The 20,127-nt window shown below is 42.1% G+C and overlaps 1 protein-coding gene across 1 annotated transcript in view; it reads left to right on the plus strand.

The window, feature by feature from the left end:
- avil (advillin) overlaps nucleotides 1–20,127 on the plus strand; it is a 131,231-nt gene that overhangs the window by 20,546 nt on the left and 90,558 nt on the right. The window contains exons 3-4 of the mRNA XM_051672275.1: nucleotides 1,984–2,058; nucleotides 3,396–3,592. Coding sequence (XP_051528235.1) covers nucleotides 1,984–2,058; nucleotides 3,396–3,592 — 272 coding nt within the window. The remainder of the gene's footprint in view (nucleotides 1–1,983; nucleotides 2,059–3,395; nucleotides 3,593–20,127) is intronic.

Here is a 20,127-nt window from a genome sequence, read left to right on the forward strand (position 1 = left end):
CAGTCATGTAGAGGCCTTTTTAAGGACACATACATACTAGGAAAAGCTCAGATGGAGCATTTTGTGCATAATGTGTAAGCTGTGTTTGGAGGGTGTGGAAAGAGCCAAGTCAGTTTGAATTCAATTCAGGCATCCAGCTGATTGGATTTCCGAAAACACAAATGGACCCACCTCTCTAAGATTCTGATTAATTCTCAATTCTCGCAAAAGTGACCCAGGGGCACCCGACAGGTGCAAGGCACTGGGGCCCGTAACATCCAAGTTAGGCCACTGACTAGACTAAAATTAATTAGTGGCAATAGCCTCAAATGTTGTGGATTTAAACCTTCTAAAGCTTTTCTGTTACAGTTGTGATAGCGGTAACACTTTACAATAAGGTTCCATTCGGTAACATAAGTTAATGCATTAGGTATCATGAACTAACAATGAACAAAATATTTTTTTACAGCATTTATTAATGCCAGTAAATAAAAATACTATTGTTCATTGTTAGTTCATGTTAGTTAATAGTGCATTAACTGATGTTAACATATACACAAATAACTTTTGATTTTAAAAATGTAATTGACAAAGACAATGGCAACTAACATGTCGTAGATGTTTGAGGTAAAATAACAAAGCTTTAAGCTAAAAAATAAAATAGCAAAAATCAACAAGTGTTATATCCCTTCTCTCCTCGTTTACAGCTTGAAATGTGTGAAATGTCATTTAAAAGATCCAACTTTTATTGAAAGAAAATGTTTTTGTTTTTGTTTGTGAAAGTGAACAGCAGTATCATTTTATTAAGCTATATAAACAGAAAAGTTTTATCAATTTGAATCCCAGTGGTTGTGGATGATTCAGCGCAGTACACTAAAGGTACAGTATATGAGGGGGTTTGTTCACAAATATGACAGAGAGAGTGGTTATACATTAAAGGTTAGGCAGCACAGAGAAGTGTTTGCTTCAGGTTGGTTCAAGATCCGGTGGACGCTGCAGCCCAGAGGCTGGCTTTCTCCAGCGGCTCAGTACGACACAGGTGAAAAGGGAAGCAAATGTCGGTCGCGGCTCGTGTTTTCAGTTAGAGTCTTGGGTTGGGGGCTTGTTCTACTGTCTGCATCGCAGTTAATGGCTCCCTTCCATTGTGCACACTCGGAGTTCGGCATTTAACAACAGCGGTGACAAGAGACCATTAACTTATGATATGCTTCGCGTCCATTTCTTTTGCATGGGCTTCGTAAAGCACAAACTGCTCACACCTGTATAAATAACCATCCAATGACAGGCCGTCTTACATCTCCTTCGAATGGCATGTGGCAGAGGGGGTGTGTCTCAAAACTGAGTAGAAAGTTAATTGGTTGCTCCAACGAATCAACTATCCAATGGCATCTTTAAACTCAATTGTCAAATGGATAAAGAAAAGCCATTGGAAAATAGATTAAGAAAAGCAACAGGCAAATGAATAAAGAAAAGCAATTGCCAAGTGCTTTTTAAAAATGTGATTTAAAAGGTGCATTTAAAAATGACTTATGTGATATTTTTTTGTTACATTTAATTGCATTTTAAACATTAATTAAATACATGATTTATTAATGCACAAATGTATTGTTTAATATAATTACAATTTTAAACGTGAATAAAATAAACACATTTAAATGTTTCTATTTATTTGTCCATTTATAAATTGGTGTATTTATCCACATTTTTATTTTCAAATTAATAGATTGATCATTTATTTCTTCATTTTTTTTAGTCGCCACTCCGCAGCTTCCATACAGTTCAGTGTAATGTAAAATCAAATATCTTTTTATACTTATTTAAACTTTAATAATGTATTTGTAATACAATAATATACTGAATATATATACTGTATATAGACTTAATCTAAGTGTGACCTTTTTTAAAAAAAAAAACTTGTTTAGGTTTTTTGGGCAAGACATTGTCAAGGTGTTTTCAAGGTAATTTCACACATTCAATTTCACTTTTTTTTTTTTTTTTTTTCAGAAAATGGATCTGGTTTTGGTCCAGGAAAAATTTCATGGTCAATTTTATGAAAGTGACTGCTATTTATTGCTCTCGGTAAGTCCATATCATTTTAATGAAACCTCCAAACATATAACACAAACATATTTAATGACAACATTACAAGAATAAACCAAAATGACATTTTTCCCCCTTGTTAGATTAATAATGGTGCTTAGTCATAATTTCACCAGGTCATATAGGTGATCCAGTCACAAGTGGTCAGGTGAGATGCATAGCTGCTTACACTTGGTTGTACAAATGCAACCACTTGTGTTTGGATTTCGAGGGGAGGGTCTCTGATTTCATGACTGCATACATCACTCACTATGTCAGTGTGTTACTGCAGTAGTGGGCTGTCTTTGCATTTATACTTTGTGGTTTATTATCAATAAACTGCAAAGTAAAAATGCAAAGTCAGCACACTATTGCTTCCAAATATATATTTTAAAATTTTAATCTCACTGTAATCATGATATCTCGAGCAGAAGCTCCCAAATTAACTGTAATTCAGATGTGTCTTCTTCATATAATTTGTCGCTTCATGTTGATATGAGGCAAACTGTAGAAGTTCTGTGAAGTGTGAATGTGTTTGTCTTTTCCAAATTTTTCTATTGGATGATTATTTTCTTTTAAAGACCCCATGAAATGACTTGATGAGTGCAGTTTTCTGCTTTGCGTTGATGTTTTTCCTATTGAAACTGGAAGTTGGGGTGGGGCAAATCGAAGGGCTCGTCCCTTTTTTTAAATTGCCAATAGGTTGGAGCTTTGTCAAAGCCATGAACTGATTTGCTGGTCAGTTACAGGGGGAGGGACATTCTCATTTTAGAGAGCATTTGATTGGACAAAAATATGTGTAGTGCAGCATGAGTCATCAATATATTTGGTCCATTTAAAAAAAAAAAAAAAAAAAACTAAATGATATGTGTATTTCTGTTAAGAGTTAATTTTGTAAACTTAGGAGTACACAAGCACATAATGTAGATGCCTGCAAAAGGAAACACTCATGGTTGATTTTATGGGGTTGTTAATGGCAAAGGCAAATATTATTTTAAATATATTTTTTTAAATTGCAGTTATTTTTTAGGGCAGTTGTCAATAGACATGTGAGTAAGCGGTCCTTCACTGTTTTTCAGAACACATCAGGATGCGTAAGCATTTACACTACAAATGCAATGTGGTCACATGTGTTTCTTACCACCTCTGAATTTACTTTCAGTGATCAAACATTTTGGACCCTGTTTACACCTGTATTTATGCCGAACACTTGTGATCAGTTCACCCAAAACAGATGCTAATACCAGCTGAAAACGGGTCATTGTTTGATTAAAAATTTCAGTTTCAGCTTCATCTTTCACCTCATCTCATCTACTTCCATTGCATTTCATACACAGACACGCAAAGCTGGCAGATCTGCATACTATGACATTCATTATTGGATTGGTTCAATGTCTACAATGGATGAACAGGGAGCAGCTGCTGTCTATGCCATACAACTTGATGAATTCCTGGGTTCTTCACCTGTGCAGCACCGTGAGGTCCAGTCCCATGAATCCAGCCTCTTCTGTGGATACTTCAAACAGGGCATCATGTAAGCACCTGAAACATTAGTGGTCTATTGCTTAAATTGTGTTGTGTTTTCTGAAGGATTCAGACACTTTGTGGGCCTGTACCACGAAGCCAGGTTAGTTGGCAAGCCAGGTAAGTTTTAATTTAGTTTGTACCAACCCTGGATTATTGGTACCATGAAGGTGGGTTGGTTTTTAGCAGTGTTCATTGCTATTTTTAATTTACCCAAATTGTTGACCTGCTCCGGAGCAGGTTTTATTCTGGGTAATGGGTCGCTACTGAACAGATACCGAACCAATTAGCTGTGAGCAAAGTGACATCAACAAGTCACTACCCTGTATCTCTTAAAATGCACATTGCAGAAAGAATTTTAAAATCCACAAAATTGACTCTTCATGACAATTAGTCTAAATATAGATTTTCAGTACTAGGTTTGTTTATTTTATATTTTTTTTTACATTCATTAACCTTCTCTAGCCATTAAAAAAATAAAATATCTATGAAAACCTAATATAATATATTAGGCTATCCATAAAATAACTAGCAAGATGGATAAATACAATGCCTGCCACTAATTATCGATTTTTAAATATTAAAAGCTTAATCGCGCCACAATATGGCTACAGTATATTAGAAATTAATGAATGTCATCCAAACCCTGTCTTTCATGGACTAGAGATGAACATACAGTATTTACTTGTTAAAAGCACATCGGTACATCAAATGCATCTTAATTGCTTGTCATGTTACTAGAAAAAGCAAATATGCCTTCTTATTGCATACCATCTTAATATGATATTAATCATATATTGCTTAATTTCAAATCCATTGTTGTGGAACAGAGCTAAAATTATGAAAAATGTCACACTGTCCCATTGCTTATGGAGGGCACTGTAAAAGCCTGTTTGTTCTTGTTGTACACCTATATAAATATCCAATAGGAAACCTGAAAAATGCAATATATGTAAAACACATAAAATAAATATATGTTTATTTATTACACCTACTTATTCATGCGATTATCTAATCAGCCAGTTGTGTGGCAGCAGAGCAATGCATAAAATCAGGCAGATATGGTCAGGAGCTTCAGTTAAATTTTCACATCAACCATCAGAATGGGAAAAAATATGATCTCAGTGATTTCGACCGTGGCATTATTGTTGGTGTCAGACGGGCTGGTTTGTTTATTTCTGTAACTGCTATCTCTTGGGATTTTCACGCACAACAGTCTCTAGATTGTACTCAGAATGGTGCCAAAAACAACAACAACAAAAAAAACATCCAGTGAGCGACACTTCTACGGACGGAACTGCCTTGTTGATGAGAGAGGTCAGCGGAGAATGGCCAGACTGATTCGAGCTGACACAAAGGCTACGGTAACTCAGATAACCACTCTGTACAGTTGTAGTGAGAAGAAAAGCATCTCAGAATGCACAACATGTTGAACCTTGAGGCAGATGGGCTACAACAGCAGAAGACCACGTTGGGTTCCACTTCTGTCAGCCAAGAACAGGAAGCTGAGGCTGCAGTGGGCACAGACTCACCAAAACTGGACAGTTGAAGGCTGGAAAAACGTAGCCTGGTATAATGAATCTTGATTTTTGCTGAGGCATACAGATTGGTCAGAATTTGGCACCAACTGCGTGAATCCATTAACCCAAACTGCCTTGTGTCAACAGTCCAGGCTGGTGGCGGTGATATAATGGTGTGGGGAATGTTTTCTGGGCACACTTTGGGCCCGTTAATAACCAATCATTCATCGATTGAATGCCACAGCTTATTAGAGTATTGTTGCTGACAATGTGCATCCATTCATGGTCACAATTTACCCATCTTCTAACGGCTACGTACAGCATGATAATGCACCATATCACAAACCTAAAGTCATCTCAAACTGGTTAAATTCACATGACAATGAGATCAGTGGCCTCCAGAGTCACCAGATCTGAATCCAATAGAACATCTTGGGGATGTGGTAGAATTGTAGATTCGCAGCATGAATGTGCAACTGACAAATATGTAGAAATTGTTTGATGCAATCATTCTGGCCATGAATCAAAGGAATGTTTCCAACATCTTGTGGAATCCATGCCATGAAGGATTGAGGCTGTTTTGATAGCAAAGGGAGGCCCTATCCAGTATTAGTATAGTGTTCCTAATAAAGTGCTCAGTGAGTGTATATACTGTATATATACAGTGCATTCAGAAAGTATTCAGACCCTTTCAATTTTATGACTTTTTTTTTTTGTTGCAGCCTTATGCAAAAATGCTTTAAGTTATTTTTTTTCCATATCAATCTATACTCCGTACCCAATAATGAGAAAGCAGAAACCAGATTTTTGACAACTTTGCAAATTTATTAAAAATAAAAAACTGAAATATCAGTATTCAGACCCTTTGCTATGACATGTGACATTTAGCTCAGATGCATCACATTTCTCTGGATCATCTTTGAGATGTTTCTATACTTTGATTGGACATGATTTGGAAAGGCACACACTTGCCTATATAAAGTCTCACAACTGAAAATACATATCAGAGCAAAAACCAAGCCATGAGGTCAAAGGAACTGCCTTCAGAGCTCAGAGACAGGATTGTGTTGAGGCACAGATCTGGGGAAGGCTACAAAAAAATTTCAGCTACATTGAAGGTTCCCAAGAGCACAGTGGTCTCCATAATTCTTAAATAGAAGAAGTCTGGAACAACCAGGACTCTTCCTAGAGCTGGCCACCCGGCCAAACTGAGCAATCAGGGGAGAAGGTCTTTGGTAAAAGAGGTGACAAAGAACCCGATGGTCACTCTGGATGAGCTCCAGAGATTATGTGTGGTGATGGGAGAAACTTGCAGAAGGACAACCATCACTGCAACACTCCACCGATTTGGGCTTTATGGCAGAGTGGCCAGACGGAAGCCTCTCCTTAGTGCAAGACAAATAAAAAAGCACCTAAAGGACTCTCAGACAGTGAGAAACAAGATTCTCTGGTCTGATGAAGTGAAGATTGAACTGTTTGGCCTCAATTCCAAGAGTCATGTCTGGAGGAAACCAGGCACTGCTCATCACTTGCACAATACCATTCCAACAGTGAAGCATGGTGGTGGTATCATCATGCTGTGGGGGTGCTTTTCAGTGGCAGGGACTGGGGGACTGGTCAGTGTTGAAGGAAAGTTGAACACAGCAAAATACAGAGATATCCTTAATGAAAACCTGGTTCAGAGTGCTTAGGACCTCAGACTGGGCCGAAGGTTTGCCTTCCAACAGGACAATGACCCTAAGCACACAGCCAAGACAATGCAAGACTGGCTTAGGGACAACTCTGTGAATGTCCTTGAGTGGCCCAGCCAGAACCCGGACTTGAACCCAATCGAACATCTCTGGAGAGACCTGAAAATCCCAAAATCCAGGTGTGCAAAGCTTGTCGCATCATACCCAAAAAGACTTGAGGAAGACTTTGATCGCTGCCAAAGGTGCTTCAAATAAGAATTAGTTCATTAGAGTTAAGGGTCTGAATACTTATGTCAATGTGATATTTCAGTTTTTTATTTTTAATAAATTTTCAAAGTTATCAAAAATCTGGTTTTTGCTTTGTCATTATGGGGTATGGAGTGTAGATTGATGTGAACAAAAAAAATTATTTAAAGCATTTTAGCATAAGGCTGCAACATAAAAAATAATTGAAAAAATGAAGGGGTCTGAATACTTTTTGAATGCACTGTACATATATGTGTGTGGTCATATATGGCTATAAATTGGATTTCTGTATGGGTTCGCGTATGCATTGATTGATATCAGCTGTTTTTATATTTTTATCACATTCAGAATTTTTTTCCACCAGTCCTCTTCAGCTCTTGCAGCAGCAGCGTTTCTTCTTGCTATGTAGAAGTCTTTCATTTAAAGGTAGTTGAACAGTGATTCCTTGTGCTGTGTAAATGTACTGAAATTCTTCATATTTTCATAATGATCTGCCTTCAACAGAAGTGAGAAGTGAATCTCGAGAATCTCTCTGAATCTCTCTCTCTTTCTCTCGCTTTCTCTCTCTCTCTCTCTCTCTCTCTCTCTCTCTCTCTCTGTGTCTCTCTCTCTGTGTCTCTCTCTCCATGTTTTACACCATTGGCTGTTTGCTCATTCATGTGCTTGCATTCGTGAACTAATCATAAACTAAATAAACTCTGTCTGAGTTGACAGAGAAGGTTTATGTTGGGCGTCGTGGTACAATTTAAACTGGCTTGGATTGGTTTGGTTTTGCCAACTCGAAAGCAGTCTTGTAGCTCTGAGTTTGTTCAACTAACTTTGTGGTACAGGCCCCATAATGCTGGAACATTTATTATTCTTTGGCATTTGGATTTTTTTGGACTTTAGTTTCCTAAACAATGTTCGAGTTACAATTATTAACACAGGATGTCTGTGATTCTGTGTGCAGATTGGGACAGAATTGGTATATTTATAGTTTCAACCCGATCTCATGAAAAGTCATACATAATTTACGAGTTGGCTATTTCGTATGGTCTCGCACGATATTGTTCCCATAACCTCATACGACTTCATCACGTGCAAATTCCCGGATGTCTAATGTGGAAGTAAGAGCACACGAGGCATTAAGGACATACTTATTAATATTATGCCCTTACCCAAACCCTTTATCTAAACTTAACCAATCAGTAGAGTGTGTAAACATGATAGGAAGCTGCTGTGTGTGACAGAAGCAAGTAATTGTCGTGTTTTAGATGGAAATTATGTCCAGCGACATCATTGGCTGTAGTGAAAGTCATAGGAATTCAAATGAGTGCAGTCGCACGATATCATACAAATTAGCCAAATTTAGAAAAGTCGTACGAATCCTGACGATTTCACCGTGAGAGTGTGTTGGTAGTTTTTACAAACATGGAATCTGGTGTGCTTCACCAAACCCATTGAAATAATAAGAATATGGTAATATAATTATAATATAATTTACAGTTGTGCTCAAACAGTAGGTTTTCCATGCACTTGCAGAATCTGTAAGAAATTAACCATTTTGAAAAAAGAGAATGGTGTCTTCCGATGGTCTCCCCATCTTGCTTGGTCTTTCTCTTTCTCTGAGGATGCCAACCATACAGGGTGTATTTAAGTACATCCATAGGGAAAACAATAGTAGACAGGGTACTGATTTAGGGGTAAATCAGTAGACGGGTGTTAATTGTTTGTGAGGTTGTGTTTTGTAGCCAGTGTATGTTATGTGAGGAATTCCTATTTTATCCTATGCTGCCCTTCCTCTGTCTTGTCAGCATGTTTGGAAATAATCAGTTGGATAGGTTTGTTACTTTTCCTTCCCTTCACACATATGAAAAGTTGTATCATTAACAGAAACACAAAAACAACATCCACAATCAAAATGATCCATTCTGACCATGATAGATTTCCTTGGATTCAATCCTTGGGCCAATTTCATTTCAGTCATCATTTTAGCTATTCCATTTGCCATAATTGCATGGCCCGTTGCTTGAATTCCTTCATCTTGGGCTGCTTTAACACTTTCCTTAACTCTTTTATCCATCTCGAAAAGTTCATTATTTCTCTCTTCCACAAAATCATCATTCCACCATTCTGGTTCTAACTGTAACAGCTGCACATGTGGGACATGAATTCCACCTAATTGGAGAGGATAGAGGATTTCAACACAAAATGGATCTGGAGGAACTGGACACAACTTCCCTCCTTATATCATATTCTTGCTCATTCCATCATGTAATATGCACCACTGTGCTTCTGATACCTGCCATGCACCTGTTTCTTGGTCTAAAGGAACTATCTCCCAAACTGCAGATCCGTTAAGAGAGAAACTGAACATTGTAGAACACAAGCAAATTACCCACTCTTGTTAGTCCACACAAAAATCTGTGGTAGAAACCATTGGTGATTCACCTCTAGCCCAATATCCATTCCTTTCTAATCTGATCACTGATCCTCCTTGTCTGACACCCATTGATTGGAATCGTCTGTCATTATTTTACGCTTTCTATATTGTGGCCATACCACTACTAAAGATAATATTCCAGACCCTGACAAGAAATTTTCATAGACAGCTATTTTAACTAGTGGAGCATGTCTAACAGAAGTTAAATTAAGTTGATCACCTAAAACTTGGGACAAGGATTCTGCTATTCGGTCAGGGACTTGACCCATACGTATAATCTGAATATCCTCCACCATTTGATCCTTTAGATATTGGGCTAGAAATAAACATGCTTCACGGTGTGTCTCAACATGAGATGACTGTAACAAAGCATTAGTCAATTCTTTTGCTGCATTATTGAGGTGCTGACCCACTGCAATAATGTGTAAAGCCCTTTGAAGAGCCTCAGCGAGTCCTTTCCCAGCTGTTTTCCCCACCCACTGAGTGTTTTCACTTAATTGACTCATTTTAGCAATACTGCTAATAGAATTTACAGAACCAAATACTCCGGCTATATCCCCCCATAAACTATGTGATTTGCAGATTTTGCTATTCAGATGTTTTTTAGAGGTATAATATTTCACCTTTTATTTGTGAGAAATTTCCACAGTAGGACTGATCAAAAACAGTGATAAAGGATGCTAAATTGTAATTGACACATTGCTGCACCATGTGAGCTCCATCTATCAAAGTTTTGGTTTCTCTTGCTAACAAAATACCATGAGGTGGTGCAGTAGTTGTAATTGGGCATACAGTGCCTATAAAAAGTATTCAACTCCCTTGTATGTTTTTATATTTCATTGTTTTTAAATATTGAATCATAGTGAACAATTTGGCTTTTTTGACACTGATCAACAGAAAAATACTATTTCATATTAAAGTCAAAACACATTTCTACCATTTAGTCAAAATTGATAACAAATATTAAACACAAAATAATTTATTGAATAAGTATTCACCTCCTTTAATGCAACTCACCTAAATCATCACTGTACAACCACCTGGTTTTAAAATTCACTCAATTAATTAAATGGAAATCACCTATGCACAGTCAAGGAGTTTTAAGCGATTTTAGTACGAATACACCTGTGTCTGGAAGGTCCACCTACTGGTGAGACAGTATCTTGGGAAAAACAACACCATGAAGACAAAAGAACACTCCAAGTGTATCCGTGAAAAGGTTATTGATAAACATAAATCAGGGGATGAATACAAGAAAATTTCCAAGTCCCTGAATATCCCTTGAAGTACTGTAAATTCAGTAATTAAGAAATGGAAAAAGTATGGCACAGCAGTAAATCTGCTTAGAGCAGGCCATCCTCAAAAATGTAATGGCCGTGCAAGAAGGGGGCTAGTGAGGGAGGCCAACAAAAGACCTATGACTCCTCTGAAGGACTTAAAAGCCTCACTGGCTGAGATGGGAGAGACTATGCATTCAACAACTGTTGCCTGGGTTCTTCATCAGTCACAGCTTTATGGGAGACTGAAAAAACCCATATTAAATCTCAGCTAGAGTTTCCAGAAGGGATGTGGAAGACTCTGAAGTCAGCTGGAAAAAGATTCTATGGTCTGGTGAGACCAAAATGAATCAAACCAGATGCTATGTTTGGTGCAAACCAAACACAGCACATAATCAAAAATAAACCATCCCCACCATGAAGCATGGTGTTGGTAGCATCATGCTGTGGGGATGCTTCTCTGCATCAGGCTCTGGAAGGCTTGTAAAGGTAAAGGATAAAACGAATGCTGCAAAATACATGGAAGTCCTGGAGGAAAACCTGAAGCAGTCTGCAAGAGAACTGAGACTTGGGAGAAGATTTGTTTTCCAGCAAGACAGTGATCCCAAGCATACAGCCAAAGCTACACAATAATGGTTTAAAAAAAACAATGTTAATGTCCTGGAGTGTATGTATATACAGTACTGTGCAAAAGTTTTAGGCACTTGTGAAAAAATTTGCATAGTGAGGATGTCTTCAAAAATAATGACATAAATAGTTTTTATTTATCACTTAAGGTCATACAAAGTCCAGTAAACTTAAAAAAATCTAAATCATTATTCGGTGTGACCACCTTTGCCTTTAAAACAGCACCAATTCTGCTAGGTGCACCTGGACACAGTTTTTCTTGGTTGTTGTCAGATAGGATATTCCAAGCTTCTTGGAGAGTTTGCCACAGTTCTTCTATCTATTTAGGCTGTCTCAATTGCTTCTGTCTCTTTATGTAATCTCAGACTGACACGATGTTCAGTAAGGGGCTTTGTGGGGGCTATGACATCTGTTGCAGGGCTCCCTGTTCTTCTATTCTAATCTTTTCTATTTGCAAAAGTAATGTTTGGGAGTCTAACAATTATATTTCCTATTGACACACTAAAGTAGCAGATATAAATCAAAATCAAATCAAATCACTTTTATTGTCACACAACCATACACACAAGTGCATTAGTGTGTGAAATTCTTGGGTGCAGTTCCGAGCAACATAGTAGTCATGACAGTGATGAGACATATACCAATTTACAATAAACTTCAGATTTACACAACACAATTTAAAATCTAATATACACATAATTACACATAACACAATATACAAATGTACAGTATACAATACACACAAAATAGAATACACATTATACAATAAAAAAATAAAAAATAGTATATATAGTATATATAAAATATACAGTAGGTTGTTTTGTACTGTATTGACATTCAGGCTGTCGGTTGATAGTAAGTTGCCAATGCATTGTTAAGAGAGAATATAATTTATGACAGTCCGGTGTGAGATAATAAGATTAATAAAGTGCAGTGCTGATGTATTTTGATCTTGAGAGATCAAGAGTTCAAAAGTCTGATTGCTTGGGGGAAGAAGCTGTCATGATGTTGGCTGGTGCGGGACCTGATGCTGCGATACCGCCTGCCTGATGGTAGCAGTGAGAGCAGCCCATGGCTCGGGTGGCTGGAGTCTCTGATGATTCTCCGAGCTTTTTTCACACACTGCCTGGTATATATGTCCTGGAGGGTAGGAATTTCACCTCTGATGATGTGTCTGGCAGTTCGCACCACCCTTTGCAGGGCTTTGTGGTTGTGGGTGGGGCTACTGCCGTACCAGGCAGAGATGCAGCCAGTCAGGATGCTCTCTACAGTGCTGGTGTAGAACCGTGTGAGGATGTGGTGGTTCATTCCAAATTTCCTCAGCCGTCTCAGGAAGAAGAGGCGCTGATGACCCTTCTTCACAACGGCCTCAGTGTGGACTGACCATGTGAGTTCCTCAGTGATGTGGACACCCAGGAACTTGAAGCTGCTGACTCTCTCCACTGGTGCTCCATTGATGGTGATGGGGCTGTGTTCTCTTTCTCTTCTCCTGAAGTCCACCACAAGCTCCTTTGTCTTACTGACGTTGAGGGAGAGGTTGTGCTCCTGACACCAGTGTGTCAGAGTGTGCACCTCCTCCCTGTAGGCTGTTTCATCATTGTCAGTGATCAGACCTACCACCATCGTATCATCAGCAAACTTAATGATGGCATTGGAGCTGTGTGTTGCCACACAGTCATGTGTGTACAGAGAATACAGCAGTGGGCTGAGAACACAGCCCTCTGGGGCTCCAGTGTTGAGGGTCAGTGATGAGATGTTGCTGCCCATTCTAACCACCTGGCGTCTGCTTGACAGGAAGTCCAGGATCCAACTGCACAGTGAGCTGTTTAAGCTCAGAGCCCGGAGTTTCTTATCAAGCTTGGTGGGCACTATGGTGTTGAATGCTGAGCTGTAGTCTACAAACAGCATTCTCACATAAGTGTTCATTTTTTCCAGGTGGGAGAGAGCAGTGTGTATTGTAGATGCAATGGCATCATCAGTGGAGCAGTTGTTGCGGTAAGCAAACTGCAACGGGTCAAGAGAGAGAGGCAGCACAGAGCAGATGTAATCTCTGATTAGTCTCTCAAAGCATTTGCTGATGATGGGGGTCAGAGCAAGTCATTTAAGCAAGTGATTTTTGATTGCTTTGGAACAGGCAAAATGGTGGATGTTTTAAAGCATGTGGGGACTACAAACAAAGAGAGGGAAAGGTTGAAAATGTCCTTAAAAACACCAGCCAGTTGGTTCGCACATGCTCTGATAACACGGCCCGGAATGCCGTCTGGACCCGCGGCTTTACGGATATTCACCCGTCGGAAGGATCGGGTTACATCCGCTACAGAGACAGAGAGTGAACTAACCCCTGTAGCTTCGGCAGCGAGAGCTCTCTCCATGAGGGTGGTGTTATTTCCCTTGAAATGAGCATAAAATGTATTTAGCTCATCCGGGAGAGAGGCAGCGGTGTTCACAACAGAATTTTTATTCCCTTTAAAGTCCGTGATGATGTTAATTCCCTGCCACATGCTTCTAGAGTTGGTGGTGTTAAACTGTCCTTCAATCTTGTTCCTGTACTGACATTTTGCTGTTCTGATAGTTTTTTGGAGGGCATAACTGGCTTGTTTATGCTCCTCCGCATTCCCGGTATTAAAAGCGGAGGTCCACGCATCAAATGCCGTGCGAACATTGCTATTAATCCAAGGTTTCTGGTTCGGGTAGATCCGTATTGTTTTGGTTGGAACAACGTCCTCTACGCACTTTCTGATGAAACACGTTACGCTATCAGTGTAAAGCTCGATGTCGTCATCAGAGGCAGACCAGAACATCTCCCAGTCCGTGTGATCAAAACAGTCTTGTAGCATAGAGTCTGATTGGTCCGACCAGCACTGGATCGTTCTGAGGGTGGGTGCTTCCTGTTTCAGTTTCTGCCTGTAAGTGTGCAGAAGCAGAACGGAAGAGTGGTCCGATTTGCCAAATGGTGGGCGGGGGAGGGATTTGTAGCCATCCCAGAAGGGAGAGTAGCATTGGCCCAAAACCCGGTCCCCTCGTGTGTTAAAACTGATGTGTTGGTGGTATTTTGGTGCGACTGATTTGAGATTGGCTTTGTTAAAGTCCTCGGTCACAATGAACACGGCCTCAGGGTCCGCGGTTTCCTGCTTGCTTATAATCCTGTACAGTTCCTTGAGTGCCCGGTCTGTGTCGGCTTGTGGCGGGATGTACACTGCAGTGATAAAGGCCGCTGTGATTTCCCTCGGTAGCCAGAATGGTTGACACAGAAGCATGAGAAATTCCAGATCAGGAGAGCAGAAAGACTTGATAGAATGTACATTCCTCTGATCACACCAGGATTTGTTGATCATAAAACATACACAACCACCTCTGCTTTTACCTGAGAGGTCTTTCGATCTGTCAGCTCGGTGCACGGAGAACCCCACGGGTTCAATGGCTGAGTCTGGAATCTCCGCAGACATCCAAATTTCTGTAAGGCAGATAATGCAGCAGTCCCTCATCTCTCGTTGGAAAGAGATCCGCATTCTCAGCTCGCAGAGCTTGTTGTCCAGAGACTGAACATTTGCCAGTAGAATACTGGGTAGTGGGGGTCGATTTGCACGACGTCTTACTCTGATGAGAACGCCGGCTCTGTTTCCCCTTTTCCTTTTGCGTTTCCGTGGCCAGGTAGCCCAGACAAAGGGCTCCGCTGGCCTGTTTGTAAACAGCGGGTCGGCATTGAGGAATTTGAGGTCCGGTTTACGGTGTGTAATTGCTGAACCAATGTCCAAAAGTGTTTGTCTGTCATAGACAATAAGGCAGACAACATCCAAGACAAAAAACATAAGAATTGTAAACAAAACAAACAAAAAACTACAATGTTGTGTCGCAGCTCGCAACGCAGCATCCATATTCGGCGCCATCTTGAGTCCAGGAATATAAATAACCATCTTAAGACAAATGCTTTTGTGAACATCTTATGCCTAAGACTTTTGCACAGTACTGTATATATACACATACAGTATATATACACTGTATATATAAATATAATACACTTATGTACAAATATTGCCTTGTAACAAAGTTCTTAGTTTTCATGACAATGGAGGAAGCGGGAGACGGCAAGATCCAACTCAAAAGGGCTTAATTTCCCACAGCTTCACAGTCTATATATATATTCCACTTTTCAGTGGGCACACTCAAATGAATGCTTTTCAGCAATACAAATCGCACTCTGGAACATTCTGCTCCATGCAGCTCTCTCTCCCCCACTCTCTGTGGACTGGGCCATCTTTTATCGCCCCCGAATCTCACTGTGCAAATAGAAACAGTAATTAGTAACAATTCATCTCAGGTGGATGTCCTTACCGCTTTCTTTCTCCCCAGATGGGCGCTTAACCACGCCCTCACCTCCACATACCCCCACCACCCCTCAGGCTGGGGGAACCGTCCGGACTGCCTACTCCCCCCTTCCCCCCCCTTTTCTGGAGAGGAAGTCCATGACAGCCATCTGTGCCCCTGGTCTGTGGACCACCTCGAACTTAAATGGCTGGAGTGCCAGATACCAACGGCTGATCCGGGAGTTGGCATCCTTAATGCAGTGGAGCCATTGGAGCGGGGCGTGGTCCAAACAGAGGTGAACGCTCATCCCAACAAATAGTAGCGTAGAGTGAGGACCGCCCACTTGATGGCCAAACACTCCTCCTCTATGGTGCTGAACTTCGTCTCTCTCATAGAGAGCTTTCGACTAATGTACAGCACCGGGCGCTCCTCCTCCTCCACCACATGGCACAGAACAGCACCCAGTCCCCTGTCCGATGTGTCCGTCTGTAAAACAAAAGGGAGAGAGAAATCAGGGGAATGCAGAAGCGGCCTGCCACAAAGTGCAGCTTTTACCTGTGTGAAAGCCCGTTGGCATGGCTCCGTCCACTGGACCGGGTCTGGAGCTCCCTTTTTAGTGAGATCAGTCAGCGGGCTGGTGATGTCCAAATAATTAGGCACAAACCTTTGATAATAGCCAGCCAGCCCCAAGAACTGTCTCACCTTCTTTTTGGTCTTAGGACTCAGGCAGGATGCAATCACTGTGGTTTTATCAATTTGGGGTCGCACCTGCCCATGCCCCAAGTGGAACCCCAGATTTCTTTGGGTTTGCCATGAGTCCCGCTTGTCGCAGCAACCTCAGAACGACCCCTGGATGCTGCATGTGCCGCTGCCAATCATTACTGTAAATAATGATATCATCCAAATAAGCATAAGCATACGCAGCGTACGGTCTGAGGACTCGGTCCATAAGACGCTGAAACGTAGCCGGGGCTCCAAACAAACTGAAATGAAAGGGTCACAAATTAGTGTAATACAAACGGTGTGGAGAAGATTTTCTCACAGGACATCGGCGTTAAGGGGATCTGCCAGTAACCCTTTTTAAGTCCAGTGTTGAGTAAAAGTGAGCCGAGCCCAACCGATCAAGCAGTTTGTCAATACGAGGCATTGGATACACTTAAAATTTCGACACTGCTTTGACTTTTCTATAATCCACACAGAACCGTACCGAGCATCGCTTTCAGGTACCAGAACTACCGGGCTGGCCCAATCACTGTGGGATTCTTGTATTACTCCCATATCGAGCATTGCCTTTAATTCTTCCCATACTATCTGTTTCTTGTGTTCGGGTAAGCGGTAGGGCCGGCTACATACCACTACCTCGGGGGTTGTCTTGATGTAGTGTTCTATGAGTTTATTGCGGACGGGAGAGGTGAGCACACGTCAGAGAAACTTTATTGCAATCTGGCAACCACCGTACATTGTGATGGTGAGAGGTGGTCTCCACACGGGACCATAGTGAACTGATTGGGCTTTTAGGCTCACCTCTGGACTGAAATCCTCCCTCTGTAGAACTACCATCGCCAAGGATACGGAACTGCCTCTCTCCATGGTTTTAGGAGTTTGAGGTGGTAAATTTGATGAGCCCCGCCCCTATCCATACGCACTACCTCATAGTCGACTTTGTGTGACCTCAAGTGGCCCTTGCCACTTCGAGTCTAATTTTTAACTCGATGTGAGCAGCAATTCAAGTACTTTATCTCCCGGTGCAAACTACTGTAGTCGAGCTCCCCTGTTATACAGCTGGGACTGACATTCTTGCGCCTGTAGCAAATTCTCCTGTGATAGACGCCCAAGTGTGTGGAGATTTGCTCTCAGGTCAAGAACGTATTGAATTTCATTTTTGCTTTGTGAAGGTCCCGCTTCCCAATTTTCCTTCATGATGTCTAACACGCCACGGGGCTTATGCCCATATAATAATTCAAATGGGGAAAACCCCGTGGAGGCTTGCGGGATCTCTCGCACTGCAAATAACAGAGGTTCGAGCCACCTATCCCAATTCCGAGCATCTTTGTGCACGAACTTACGAATCATATTATTTAAGGTTTTATTAAATAGTTTGACTAAGCCGTACATTTGTGGATAGTACACGATTGTCCAAATTGATTTAATACCTAATAATTCGTACAGCTCGCGTAGTGTATGTGACAATTAGTGCCCTGATCATTGAGGATTTTTTTCGGAATCCCCACTTGGAAGATTATTCTGAAGAGTGCCTCCACAACACTACGTGCTGAGATGTTGCAAAGAGGCACTGCTTCCGGGTATCGCGTTGCATAGTCCACCAGAACCAACACAAAGCGATGCCCGCATGCTGACTTTTCTAATGGCCCGACGAGGTCCATGCCAACTATATCAAAGGGAACCTCGATCAACGGAAGAGGGTGCAATGGCGCTTTTGGAGTGGCCGGCGGATTCACCAGCTGACATTCAAGGCATGTCGCACCCCACCGGCTAACATCCCCGCGAATGCCCGGCCAATAGAAACGGCCATAAGACGGCTTAGTGTTTTCCCCTGTCCCAAGTGACCTGCCATCGGACTATGATGAGCCACCTGGAACAACATTTTCTGACGGCTCCTTGGTACTAACAACTGGGTTGTGCCTTCTTTTGTCTGAGCGTCCTGCATCACTCGATACAACCGATTGTTTATAATTTAGAAATATGGATATGTGAGTACAATGTGTGGCTGAAGGCATTGACCATCAATAACTTTCACTTGGTCAAATGTGTGCTTTAGAGTCTTATCTTGTGTCTGCTGCAGAGGAAAATCCCAAGCTCCCTTAAGTGCTCTGGAAGCCAAGGCTTCCCCCTCCCTTACATCATCCTGACGCGGAGCTGACGTAGATGCCCCCAGCCCTGGCTCTGCCTCCCCCGTCAGCACATTGCACACCCCACATCATCCCACTGTATTACAGGACCCATCCACACACAACCCTTTTAACAATTCATGAAAAGCTGTCCAATTAGTACCCTAAATAATTGGATGGGTGAGGTGGGAACTAACCACAGCCTCAATGTTATGCTTACTCACGGGTATTTGGTATGTCCCAGCTCGATGGGGGTGGCCCGTGGAGTGTCGGGGACCTGGATCAACATCCCCACCTCCATCACCGGGCACAGTTCGCGGATGTGACCCGGCTCCCCGCAACTCCAACAGACCGGCCCGACTGGTGGCAGCAGCTTCCCCCACCTGAGAGAAAGAATGGGTAGAGCCGGGGAGAGAAAGACAGGAGGGTTAATACACCCCCGAGGCCGGGGCACCATTTTGTTCCACCATTTCCAGGGGAAAGGGATAGGTTGGAAGAAAAGAGGGGAAGGGGCAGGGGAGGGGGAGGGATCACAGAGAGAGAGAGAGCGGGGCACGCCGGCCTGCAGGTACGCCGCTAAATGGTCCTCCGCCAACTGTACTGCTTCATCCAGCGACGCGGGGCGGTGGCACTGGACCCACTCCGCTGATCCTTTTGGTAGTCAGGAGATGAACTGCTCCAGCACCACAAGATTGGCTCCTCAGCCAGCACCCACTGCTGGTGAAGGCAAACGGGCGGCCGACTTCGCTCAGCGTCAAGGATTGGAAATGCTGGCAATGCTCCTCTGGACTACGGCTGACCCACTGCAGGATGGCTTTCTTCAGCTCGGGGCACCTCAGGAGGTTGTCAACCGGGAGCTGTTGGGCCGCGAGTTGGACCTCCCCCGTCAGCAGCGGTAAGAGGTGGACTGCCCATTGCGCCCACGGCCATTTCAGGGCTTGGGCCGTGCGGTCAAAGAGCTCCAGAAAGGTTTCAGGATCGTCTTGCATCCCCATCTTCGCGAGCAGCACATGGGGGGTCGCTGCTGCCGGGTTCACGGCGTGCGCCCCCCCCCGAGGCACCAAGCTCCGCAACACCCGTCGGTCTTCCTCTTGGCCTCGAAGTAGTACCTCGAAGCATTGTTGCTGCTCCGCCTGCAGATCCATAAGGGCCTGGTGTTGGGCCTGGTGGATGCTGGCGAGGGATCAGAAGACTTCCTCTAGTGGCGAAGATGACTCCATAGCAGCGTACCTTCCCCCTTTTTCCCAGGTTTTGGCACCAGTGTAACAAAGTTCTTATTTTTTGTGACGATGGAGGAAGCGGGAGATGGCGAGATCCAACTCAAAAGGGCTTTATTTCCCACAGCTTCACAGTCTATTTATATATTACACTTTTCAAGTGGGCACACTCAAATGAATGCTTTTCAGCAATACAAATCGCTCTCTGGAACACTCTGCTCCGTGCACTCTCTGCTGGGCCAACTTAATCTCTATAAAAAAATTAAAATAAATACAAAAATATTGCAAATTTTACAAGGGGTATGGAAATGTATGAGATGAACTGTAAATAAATTAATTAATCTTGGTCAAAAAATTTCTGAATCCATAATGAAGGTACACTAGGCAGCAC

Source organism: Myxocyprinus asiaticus, chromosome 35, assembly GCF_019703515.2.
Source record: "Myxocyprinus asiaticus isolate MX2 ecotype Aquarium Trade chromosome 35, UBuf_Myxa_2, whole genome shotgun sequence".
Taxonomy (NCBI): domain Eukaryota; kingdom Metazoa; phylum Chordata; class Actinopteri; order Cypriniformes; family Catostomidae; genus Myxocyprinus; species Myxocyprinus asiaticus.